Genomic DNA, 13,248 nt, shown 5'->3' with positions numbered 1-13,248 from the left:
GGGAATAACAAGATACGGGAGAGCGTCTCAATTGTAGGGAGGGTGACAAGCAAGGGCTCTTTACTGTCGTGCTGAATCGTGTTACGGGGTGTTACGTTATATTGCATCGTGTTGTGGCGTGTTGCGTCATGTTACGGCATTTAGCATCGTGTTGAGTGCTGTTGGGTCATGTTGCGTAATATTGCGTCGTGTTGTGTGATGTCATGTCGGGTTGCGTCGTGTTACTGAGTGTTGCGCGGTATTGCGGTGCATTTCGTGCCCTGTTAAGACGTATTACGTGATGCTACGTCATGTCTCACAATATAAGATGTGTTATGTTACCTGGTGATGCGTTACGTTTTTTAGGTATTTGCGTCTCGTTATGTCGGGGTCGTCACTTAAGGATGAAGCGAGTGTGGAGACTCGGGAGTGTAACATATCACTTGTGTTTAGCTTGCGACGTTTACTTATTAATTGATTTTAGTCAAACAAATCTAGTATAGTAATAACATGAATTCTGAACCTGATGGCAAAATTGATAACTTTTGCTCAAAGCAATGAACATAGTTTAAGTAATAATTTTAATTTTAGTGGAAAGGAGATCTGTATAGAAGCGGGTGCGCTTAAAAAATTCAGTAGGTGGGACTTGGGAGACTGTCTTCACACGAGTACAAAATTACGACGATCTATATTAGACATTCACTAAATTTATCATGATATTCTAATAATTATTTATCATTTAATAGACGTTGGGTCATGCAGCATGATAAACGACATAATACATATGATACGACAGCATCTATTAATTGCATGATAATACAATACATCTATACCATGAGGGTTCTTTTTGCTTCTGTCGGAGTTTTTATTTTTATCGCGAGTAAATGCTAATGAATTGTCAGAAAGAGACTGAAGTTGAGAAACGAGGTTGGAATTTATTTCCAGAGTGAGTCTGCCGAGCGCTTTTCTTTTATCGAAGATACCCGGCGCGTCAGTTTTTCATTTTTGGCATTTATGTTAGTTGCTAAATTGTGCTTAATTTTATGTGTGGTTTTTCGTTAATTGCTAGATTTCGTTTAATTTCATTTGTGGTATTTGTGTGGTTTCTAGATTAAATTCTATGTGATATTTCAGCCTTTTTATAGTTGTCAGTTTATATTTAAAATTTATATGATTGAGAAGCGTAAGAGAAACAATTTTCTGACGCAATTAATAAAGGATTGGCAGGTATTCATTGTTGTCGTGTTTTGCCACAAAATTTCACACTTAATTTCATTTTCTTGTTATTGTAATATTTTTGTAATTAATTTCAGTTAAATCTCCCATGAACGATGTAGTTACACTTGTTACAGTGTAGTTACAATAGTTACAGTGTAGTTCCAATTGTTACAGTGTAGTTATACTTGTTACAGTGTAGTTACAATAGTAACAGTGTAGTTCAAATTGTTACAGTATAGTTACAATAGTAACAGTTTAGTTACAATTGTTATACTGCAGTTTCTATTGTTACAGTGTGGTTACAATTGTTACAAAGTAGTTTCAATTATTACACTGTAGTTACAATCGTTGTAGTGTGGCTCCAATTGTTACAATACAATAGTGTGTAACCCTGCAGTTACAATTGTTACACTGTAGTTACAACCATTTTACAGTGTAGTTATAATTGTTACATTGTAGGGACAATTGTTACAGTGTAGGTACAATTGTTACAGAGTAATTTAAATTGTTACAGAGTAGTTATAATTGTTACAGTATATGTACAATTGTTATTGTGTAGTTTCAATTATTACAATTGTTACAGTGTAGTTACAATCGTTACACTGTAGTTATAATTGTTACAGTATAGTCACAGTTGTTACAGCGTAGATACAATTGTTACTGCGTAGTTAAAATCGTTGCAGTGTAGTTACAATTTTTACAGTGTTGTGACATTTGCTACAGTGTACTTATAATAATATTATTGTCACAGTGTAGTTATAATTGCTACAGTTTAGTTACAATTTTGACCCTGCTGAATAATACAGTGTTCGGCATTCTTTTTTTTTGCCGTTATTCGTGCCGCTAAGTGTCTACTTCACCATCACTAAGATGATACGCCCATTAACGCCGAATATCATAACAGAACAAAAACTTTGTTGTTATAATAATAATAATAATTAATATTATTATTATAATTGGCCTTTCGTAACATGCCCGATCGTTCCAATGTTCCATACTTGAATTTTCGTGCGTCAGACCAAGAAAATAGATGTTGAGTATAACACGTAACTCTTCTCTTGTTGTCAAAACCCAACTCATTTTGCGTTGGTAAAAATGTTAACTTTTGCATGAACTTATTACATAAACTGCAGCTGATAAAAGGAAGTGTAATAAGGTTGCCTTGCGGGAGTTGAAACGCTGCTTTTTTGTTACGAACTATAAAAACCTAAACTAATTTTATTGGTAACCATTATAACTTTGTTTATTGACTCATGACAGAAACTGCAGCTGAGAAAAGAACTATAATAAAGCTGTCGTGCTGGAGTTGAAACGCTACTTATTTTGTTAAAAAAACTCAAACTACTTTTTAATAATAAATATTATAACTTTGATTATTGCCTCATGACAGAAGCTGCATCTGACGGGCACCATAGACTGGCAGCAGGGCAAGCCTCCCATCGACGAGCCGCCATGCGGGTACCAGGGAGCGCGCTGTCGCTGTGAGTTAAATTATTTTTTTAATTATATTTATTTAATATTTCCTATTTGCATTAGAAAATTATTATATTTATATTACTATTATACTATTTTATATTGCTATAATATTTATATTAGAAAAGTATTCATTTGAGTCTGTGATTGTAATAGAAATCATGCAATGAATATCCTGTAGAACGATCAATTTTTTTAGTCTGGAAAAAATGATTGATGATAATCAAAATAACTGAAGGGAAAATATTTTGTTTCTCGGATCATAAGAATTTTTCAATAATATGTGTTGCCATTTGTCTGGGTGATATTTTTAATGGGTTATCACTTGAAATTTTTTAATTACACGATTAGTATTAACTCCACTGAAATGCAGACACTTGTTAGTCGACTAAAATTTCATGAGTTGTACCATAGTCTGGTAATATCCTAATGGATGACTCAATTATTTGAATCGAAACTCTCACTTCTTCGTTGAGCTTCCAACAACGATGATAAGTCTTCCGTATCTCGAACGAAGATATTGAGGATGATGGAATCACAACGCCGGATTAATGTGTATTACAGATTATTAGATATTAGTATCTGATATATATTTTTACACCCTATTGCTCCTATTGACTATAAATCTTGATCAAAAATGGCTTGGTATTTAATCCTACCAATACATCACCTCGTTGAGTGGAAGATAATGAAATACGACGATGGAAAAATAAAAGTAATTGAGTTCAGGACAAATCTATTCCACAGCATGGAGACTTTAAGAAGAGTTTCAAGTATTTATTGCGGGTGATATAAGTATTAGACCTTCTACCATTTAACTGAATGCTGAATTAAAGTTAAATGAATTAGCCCATCGGCTAATGCACCAGCAGATCAGCAGCCTGACTTAATCCCGTTGAAAAGCTCCAGAAAAAGAACTTAAGAAGTTGAATGATCGGCAAAGAAGTTTCCCCGCTGCTCTTAAGTTGACCTGCTTTCTGGGTGAAGAATAGAGTATATTAACCCAAACATTTGTCAAATGTTTGCTATGTTTTAGGGTTTCGATTTTATCTTATTAGGTCCACTGACGGAACAAACTAAAAGCTATTCAAAAATTTCCTCAGCGGTTTTTCAACATCGTAAATTAATTCTAAAATACAATTGTGATGAGTAATCTTCAATGAGAAATTGAGTATTCATTGGATATTGGCAGTGATTTTTTAATGCGGTAAAAAATTCCTTGCTACAATAGAGGCCAATTCTAAACCGGAAACGTAAAAGAAATTTAGGAATTTAAAATTACTGAAAAAGCTTGAGACTTTTGCGCCTCAAGTGGAAACGACAATATAATCATTATAATTCTTCAAAATACGTTGTGCTTTTGTGTGAAAATCAAGAAAATCTTCCCAATAATCAAGAAAATCTTACAGTCGGAACAAATAAGCGACCGAGCAGAATTTCAAATTTCTTGAAACCGGAACCGAGCGTCTGATGCCCTGTTCCGGGACTGACATCAGAATTCAGGAGGACATTCAGACATTCATTGCAGTGTTGAAGACTTGAAGTGCAGGTAGGAATAGCACTGAAGGGCAATCTATGAACATTCATTGCAGTGTTGAAGTGCAGGTAGGAATAGCACTGAAGGGCAATTTATGGACATTCATTGCNAGCGATGGCAGTGGTGCCATTGGAAAGAGCAGAATTCCAGCTTTCAGATGAGCACAAAAACACAAAAACGCCAAAATTCAAGATTTTGGGTAGCAGGTCCCCTTAATACTCAGGTTCATATTTCTTACCCCGCATTTCATACGCAGGTTCACTCATATTTTTTCCCCCGTATTTTAATACTCAGGTTCATATTTCTTACCCCGAATTTCATACGCAGGTTCACTCACATTTCTTCCCCCGTATTTTCATACTAAGATTCACATTTCTTACCCCGCATTTCATACGCAGACTCACTCACATTTATTGCCCCGTATTCTCATACTGATGTTGACATTTCTTACCCCGTATTTCATACGCAGGTTGACTCAAGTTTCTTCTCCCGTATTTCCATACTAAGGTTCACATTTCTTACCCCGCATTTCACGCATGTTCCCTCACATTTCTTCCCCCCGTATTTTCATACTCAGGTTCACATTTCCTCCTCCGTATTTCCGGCAGCCTTTCACACGCATTTCACACGCATGTTCCCTCACATTTCTTCCCCCCGTATTTTCATACTCAGGTTCACATTTTCTCCCCCATATTTCCGGCAGCCATGGCGATGGAGATCGCGGCAGGCGTGGTGGGGGCGCTGCTGGCCCTGGTGCTGGTCGTCGCCTACGTCGTCTACAAGTGAGCAAATGTTTCCGCTACTGAACATTGTGATAAAAATCTGCAGGATTTACGAGCAATTTACAATAAAAGCAGAAAATAAAGGTTCAAATTATATAGAGATTTCTCATCTCTATGTATATATATGAATTATGGGCGGAATGGTGAATGCGATGTAACAAAATATTGTAAAAGGAATATAAAACTGTAATATTGTGAATAATGATTTCGCGCTTGACCAACTCGAAGTGAGATCGACGAATTAGAGTCGGTGGAAGTTTTCTGCTGATGATACTTCTAATGATGCTTCCTGCAGAATTAGGGTATCCTATTGATAATGCTTTCACTTATCTTCCCCTTAATTATAGTAATCTGCTGTTAATGCTTCCACCGATACTTCCTGTGAAATTTAAGTATTCTGCTGATAATACTTCTATTGATGCTTCGCGCGGAATTGGAGTATTTTGATGCTGATACAGCGCATTTAGCTATGGCGTTTTCCATCATTTTGATTCCCTCATTGTTTACACATGTTACGCGCAATAAGAACAAACAGTGCAGGAATGTTCTAACTATCAAAGAATAAAAGGAAAAATAATTATTTAAAAAATTCATCGATTTAAAAGAGAAATTAAAATAGGAAGCTGATCGGCAGTATCGTCGCGTTTCATCATTGCATGCAGCATCTAGCCGTCTAAAAGTAAGCCTGAATTCTATACAGGGTTCGTATCAGCTCCTACTAAATTATTAATTATGGATCATTCGTCGTCTGTTGCAGAACAAGCTTCAGGTTTGAGTTTATTTTTGAAATCATAACATCTGTATTTTGCGATGTTAAATTTATGTTAAAGTTAAGCGTCCAAATTCTTTTTTTTTTGTATATGAGCTCAGCCCCTGGTCGAAATTTTTGCCCATGAGCTGTTGCTCGAGTCTACGAGTTTTGTGTTGAAAGTTGTAGAGTTTGTAACACTTGTCTGTTGATGGCTGCCAGATGCTGCTACTGTTCGATGCCAGGAGGCGGCCTATGGCGCTGGTAAAATGAAACACGTTTGTTGCTTGCAGCGCCCCTCACTCTTTTCACTTCACTTATTTACACTTACCAATAATCCCTTCTTACGCGCCTACTTTGCTCCTCTTCCGAGCTTACAGATTCCATCTCACATGAAGTCCTCTCCCACCAGAAGCAACCCTTGTCGAGCATTTACATTCTTCCATAGATCTGGTTCCCTTAATACCAACATGGCTTCTTCCATTTACTTCAACGAAACTCCTTAAACATTCCTCGACTTATATATATTCTGTTTCTTCGAATATGAACTTCTTTACTGCCTAATTGTCTTTCTATTTGTCCTCATCTCAGTACTCCCCTCCTTACCATGCATCCACCCCTCAAGTGTTCGCCTCTCACAATAATATTTAATATTTTGTGAATTCAATGCAGCCAAATGCTCATTAAACTTGTACAACAACTAATGCCCGGCAAGTCTTTGCAGATGTAATCAATAATATACGTTGACCTTTTTTTCCTTATTGATCCTTGATGGTTCCCTTAATGTTAATTATCCAGTTAATGTTTTCCATCTAATGTAACATGCAATCGTCTAGTTGAATGCAATTCACGATTAAACGGTTCATCTTGCATTGCCTTGTTATTTTATTCTAGTCGAAAAACATCGTTAATCGTATATAGCCTGATTTACGACAACTTTTGATTATCCAAGCACAGTTCATTTATCTCTCCCCCTGCTCATAATATTAATTACCGTCTCCCCCTGTAAACCTTTTATAAACATTTTCTTATAGCGTTTACATTCGCTGTCCCAGCACCGAATTTTACCCCCGTAATTTATTTGCGTGTCCTCCTTGCACCGTATGCAGCAAACTTCCAGTTTATAAATATCACCCGTAAGTTTAAATCCCATAAAAATTCACTTTAGTCCCTGAAATCTGTAAACCACCGTATTATGTACGCCGTATTTTTATTTATGGAATACCCAGTAATTGCGTAGCGACATTATCCCAACTATCGCAACTATATACAATTTAATATTCGTAAGTATCTGCATCGGGAAATGGATATTGTTGCATCAAGAATACATCTCTCTGAAAATTAATAGATTCAAATTTAGTAATTATTCTTAGAAACGTGATAAGAAGTTTGTCCTTTGTCTCACCAATTTCACTGCGTGCCGCGTCTCCGTTGCTGTGTTTTATCTCACAGCTGTGTGATCCGCACAAAACTGTACAAATGCCGTACAAAACTGTACAAATACCTTTGCCGTACAAAATTTCTAGCAAATTCATGTTGTAATACTTTACAAAATTTTCAGTAAGGAGATCACTTGTCAAGCATTTCATGTTATAAGCAAAGGAAGAATTTGTAACAAATTTAATAATACTTGCCTATGATAACAAAAGCAAGTATATTGTCTTTCGTTGGCAGAATGTACTGTAATTTTTAATTGCGGATTTTCATGATTAATAAAATCAAAGAAGTGACAACGTTCGTTGTATTATCAGTACGGAAATTGTAGAGCCATGGACACGCAGCTAGTGGATGTACTCTGCGGTGTACATACACATGACATTATTTGATCGGTTTAAGATTTGCATAATGTTCGAATTCGCGTCCCTAGCAGTGAATAATTAATTTTTTGAGTTGCTATATGTATTTTTAGAGTCGAAGTTGCGTCCCTAGCAGTGAATAATCATTCCTTGCGTTGTTATAGGTAATTTTTAGAGCGATAAAGTGGCAAGTTTGTGGGCAGGAGCTGGCGCTACGAGCAGGAGCTGGACAACGTGCTCTGGAAGATCGACTACCGCGACATCTGCGCCAAGGAGTGGGCCGCTAGTCACCTCGTTCTCAAGATGGCCAAGGTGATGCGCCCAAATGTTTACAATTCGAAAATACACGTTGAAAAAACGGTCAGAACGTCGTTTTAGAGCCGTGAAATAAAATCACGGCCGTGAAAATAAAATCATAGTCCGTGATAATGGTGTTGGCTCCGTGAAATAAAATCATGTTGCTGTTTCTTCTGCGAGTTAAGAAACTAAACCCAAACCATTATAGCCTAATTTCACAGGACAGCCGGCTAACAAAACGCTATTAATAATACAAAGTGATCGCTGTTGTAAGATTTTATATACTATGCAGCAGTTTTTTCTCGTGTGCATAACTTTTGGACCCTTTAGAGTTAAGGTAGTACAAGAGCCGATGAACTTAGAAAAGATTCAAGCCGTAACCGCAATTTAAATCGTCCTGCAATTTATTACGTTCTTTTTATTCATCTTTTATCTCCTCTCCGAGTGATCTTTATCACTCTACCCTCCCACTCTTCCCACTCCACAGAGTGGTCTGTACTCGAGCGCCCGCTGCAGTCAGATCTCCCTGGGCAGCGCGGGCGACGCGGTGAGCACGGCGAGCGGCGGCTGTAGGGGCGGCGCCGCCATGCAGGTCGCCACCTACAAAGGGCGCGTGGTCGCCGTCAAGACGGTCTCCACGCGACACGTCGACATCACCAGGAGTCTTAAGAAGGAACTCAAGCGCGTCAGTTATGATACATCCTTACAGCTTAGGATTATTATTAATTCATTGTTATTATTAGCGGCCAATTCACTGATTATTCATGGATAAATGGCCGTTATTCGGTTCAAAAATGTTGAGCTAATTATTTGAGTTTTTAGTGAAATTGTAACTCCGTGAACCGATAAACTCGTTATTATTATGAATTTCACTTATAATTCAATAATTTTAGACACTTATTATACCAGGTCTCATCGGTGTAAAGTAATTAACGCTTGTGGATTTATTTTGATCATTTACTTCCAACGTTAATTCAATAATTCCACTGTCGCCTCTCCTATTGATGATCGAGATAGTGGTGAACAACTTTAATTTATTAATTTTCCATCTCATATAAATTACAAGAAAGATATTATATCAGGAAGCTTAGAAATCACGAGGAGACTTTACAAGTGCATGCCCGTCTCCTGGTCTTATCCTCCAGTCGTCCCATTAAATGACCGACACAAATCCTGCTCAATTTTTCTTAAAATGTCGGACTCGCGTGTATCTTTGTGAGGCCTTCCTTTTGTGAGCGTCTCATCTTGGTGCAGATGCGGCAATTTGATAATATTGGTTGCAATATTAATAATATATATAAACTTCTCTGTGCAGACGCGGCAATTTGATGATATTGGTTGCAATATTAATAATATATATAAACTTCTCTGTGCAGATGCGGCAATTTGATGATATTGGTTGCAATATTAATAATATATATAAACTTCTCTGTGCAGATGCGGCAATTTGATGATATTGGTTGCAATATTAATAATATATATAAACTTCTCTGTGCAGATGCGGCAATTTGATGATATTGGTTGCAATATTAATAATATATATAAACTTCTCTGTGCAGATGCGGCAATTTGATGATATTGGTTGCAATATTAATAATATATATAAACTTCTCTGTGCAGATGCGGCAATTTGATGATATTGGTTGCAATATTAATAATATATATAAACTTCTCTGTGCAGATGCGGCAATTTGATGATATTGGTTGCAATATTAATAATATATATAAACTTCTCTGTGCAGATGCGGCAATTTGATGATATTGGTTGCAATATTAATAATATATATAAACTTCTCTGTGCAGATGCGGCAATTTGATGATATTGGTTGCAATATTAATAATATATATAAACTTCTCTGTGCAGATGCGGCAATTTGATGATATTGGTTGCAATATTAATAATATATATAAACTTCTCTGTGCAGATGCGGCAATTTGATGATATTGGTTGCAATATTAATAATATATATAAACTTCTCTGTGCAGATGCGGCAATTTGATGATATTGGTTGCAATATTAATAATATATATAAACTTCTCTGTGCAGATGCGGCAATTTGATGATATTGGTTGCAATATTAATAATATATATAAACTTCTCTGTGCAGATGCGGCAATTTGATGATATTGGTTGCAATATTAATAATATATATAAACTTCTCTGTGCAGATGCGGCANACACGGGCAGACCTCACACGGGCACACCTCACACGGGCAGACCTCACACGGGCAGACCTCACACGGGCAGACCTCACACGTGCAGACCTCCTTCGGATTATTGAATCAATCGGATGATATACGAACAACTGAGACATAAGTAATTCCTGCTAAGGACTGAGACGTTAGTTTCATAATTATATACATACGTTATAAATTAAGTTATATGTAATGATATATGATTAATTACGCGAACAATTATATGATTAATTGTTATGTATGGTTAATATAATTGAGTTTTTTATGTGATAAAATATGACAGTAAGTTTCAGCGATTTCGTCAAGTCCATTACTCACGTCTTTATTTCCTTTGAATATAACTCACTGTACCAGGATATCCTGAGTAACCCTGATGTCAAACTGGACGCCATGTTCAACGCATCACTCATCGGCGACATCGTGAATGTAAGTCTACATATTTTATGTACTTTCTTCACGGATGAAAATAGATCATTAGTTCTATTTGTTCATTCATTCATCAAAAAAGTGCAAAATAATTTTAAACTCACGAGGAAAATTCAATCGTCGGAAAAGTCCCTAATCTGAGGTAGCTATATTTTCTTATGAAGCTGCGCTTAATAAATTTTTTGAATTTGTCTCATGCGCGTAAACAATATGCTTAATATGAGTGAGACATTCATTGAAGACACGTTTATGATTATTTTTATGTTATTAATTAATCCTTAACTGAAGATTCGTTTGCTGGCACGAAGCAGCGTGCACAGTTTCTCCGCTCCTCTACGTTAATCACTAAGTTATACGCACGGTATATAATGCACACTAAGTTGTATGTTTACGCACAGTATATAGTACCAAATAACAAGAACTTCAAAACTATATCTGTATTTTCTGCTATGCAATAGAGACCTTGTAGTGTTGAAGGTTCTTAAGAATCTTCAACGAATAATATTGGCTCAATGCCAAGTCATAAAATAAAATTTTTCGTCCCAACGCAGTATTTAAATCCGGTAGACGCCAGACCGCCTTAATGAGGGCATTATCATGCTATTGGATGATGGCATTATCATGCTATTGGATGAGGGCATTATCATGCTATTGGATGAGGGCATTATTATGCTTTATTTATAATTTATTCTCAAATCTCCCAATACTTATATTGAAAATTTGTCTTCTACTCTGTTATTTCTTATGATAATGTCAAGGAAGTTTCTATTAAAAATTGTGAACCTGGAATATGTTTCATGGACCATGAGCCTGAGTACCTCCGCCGCCATTCTCCTTCTTTCGGAGAAATGAGTGAGATTAATTGTCCAAATAGCGATTTACTTATCACAATGATGTGGGTAATCTTGACCCTGTTTTACCCGGCAAATGAAAGTATCAGTGCTGCATCCGTCTTCTGCTCGTGTTGTGAATGAGAAAGTGCATAAGTCACTAATTGAATACTTTGACCCATTGATTTTTATGCGTGCGCCGCTGCTCGTTTCCACATTCACAAAAATTTATCGGTCATATATTCTGAATAATAACAAATTTTCGGCGCGGAGCACTTATACGTCCTTTTCGCGGGCAGAACTAGGTCAAGATGACCCACATAAAGTCAAAAGTACATCGCTACTCGGACAAAGTCTCATTAATATCTTTGTGTGCATGAAGCTTGTATGCAGCAGAGGGTGTACGCCTCACTTGACATGCTGGCCGCTGAACAACACTGGAATTTTTCCAGTACTTCAGCCGCGAGTTTATGGCTCATTTCCAGGCCTGGATCTGCCTGGTCCTTGGCTTATTCCAGCGCCAGGCTCAGATCAAAGTGGCAGCGCGTGAATGAAGGATCCTGAGGCACAATTGTGTCTTAGAAGTGGCAAATTAAAGTTCACTTCTGAAGGAAATCTTTCTTATTTTTTAATAATTAGAGCTGTAACAAATGGAATCATTTCATTTGCGATTTTGCGTTTCCATTGCTTTCATGCTTTTAGGGGCTTATTCTGTAGATGATTGAACGTGCGGCCTACTTGCACTTGTCAGAGCAGGCTGCCTTAACATGACAGAGCAGGCTGCCTGCACTTTACAGAGTAGGCTGCTCGTGCTTGTCAGGTACTTATGCGGCCTGTACCTCGAGTAGGTCAAGTCCAGGATCCACGTACATCACGTTTGTCAATTCTCATCACTAAAGTAATCCTCAGATGCTATAATATAAAGCTCGCTGTCGAGCCTATAGCAGTTGCTGTGCAGACAACTCGAGATAATGTTTGCTTTCATGGAATGCAAAATTAAAATTTACAAGCATATGCAAATTTTAGAGAAAATATTCCTCTAGCATCTGTTAATATCCTACAAAAATATTTGAGAAATTTTTCCTTGTGACTTTACTTATAGACTCGAGTTTTAAAAATCTAATATATAGATGTTCAGATACTTAAGAAAAAATACATAGGAAAGTTTTACTATTAGGTGATGGATTTGATCTTTAAATAAACTGAGTAGCTTGCAAGAAATTCTACGTCTTCGTGCGTGCCGGCATTCACACGGAAGAAATGCATTCATTGCTTCGTGCTGCATTTATGAATCGCTCTAACCGACATTGTGCCATTGTGCTGCACAACGAGCCTGCAGAGTGGAGAGCTCGGAAGAGTGTCTCTTCTTTAGGAGAGGGCTTTTATTCCAGCTCGAATAGGAGAAAAATGAGGAATTTGTTGCTGTTACTTATTACTAATGCAGCGCGCTACAAGTTTGTATTCCTTATACGAGTAACGTGTGGAACACTCTATATTGTAACGTGCCGTTCATAGCATCCTGTAAACATTTATTTTGAAGGAGGATTTCTTTTATTTGTTTATCATTCTTCAACACCATTTATGCTGACGGACGTGAAATCTTGAAATCATTTCTTCATTAAGTAAACAGTTCTTCTGCAATGTTTATCATTTCATACTCCAAAATGTTCTTTCATGACTCAGCGCCATTAAAATTAATGTTTGTTTTCCTTTGAAATTCTCATGCATCAATTAATTTTACAAAGCTCCACTGTACACATTTGAGCTGAGATCCTAATCAACCTGAGCGGATGCCAGTCTCGTCTTGGCTGATTTTTTATTCTTTCATATAACGAATTTCATTTTTCTGCCCCAATCCTCCTAGACCTTGAATACAAAATTTTTCACTCGCGTTTTATTTTGCCGTCTCGCATGAAAGACCTCGGCAGGTTTTGGCAGGCGGTGCTGATGCCATTTTCTATTTTTG

General features: G+C 36.9%; 1 protein-coding gene across 1 annotated transcript in view; it reads left to right on the top strand.

Moving 5' to 3' along the window:
* The window catches only part of LOC108675320 (guanylate cyclase 32E-like), a 43,495-nt gene that overhangs the window by 17,889 nt on the left and 12,358 nt on the right, over positions 1–13,248 (top strand). Inside the window, exons 10-15 of the mRNA XM_047881616.1 lie at positions 2,588–2,678; positions 4,911–4,989; positions 7,737–7,845; positions 8,318–8,515; positions 10,000–10,087; positions 10,310–10,452. Coding sequence (XP_047737572.1) covers positions 2,588–2,678; positions 4,911–4,989; positions 7,737–7,845; positions 8,318–8,515; positions 10,000–10,087; positions 10,310–10,452 — 708 coding nt within the window. The remainder of the gene's footprint in view (positions 1–2,587; positions 2,679–4,910; positions 4,990–7,736; positions 7,846–8,317; positions 8,516–9,999; positions 10,088–10,309; positions 10,453–13,248) is intronic.

The sequence above is a fragment of the Hyalella azteca genome, unplaced genomic scaffold (assembly GCF_000764305.2).
Source record: "Hyalella azteca isolate HAZT.00-mixed unplaced genomic scaffold, Hazt_2.0.2 contig8388, whole genome shotgun sequence".
Classification (NCBI taxonomy): domain Eukaryota; kingdom Metazoa; phylum Arthropoda; class Malacostraca; order Amphipoda; family Hyalellidae; genus Hyalella; species Hyalella azteca.
This window is presented reverse-complemented; position numbering and strand designations above follow the sequence as displayed.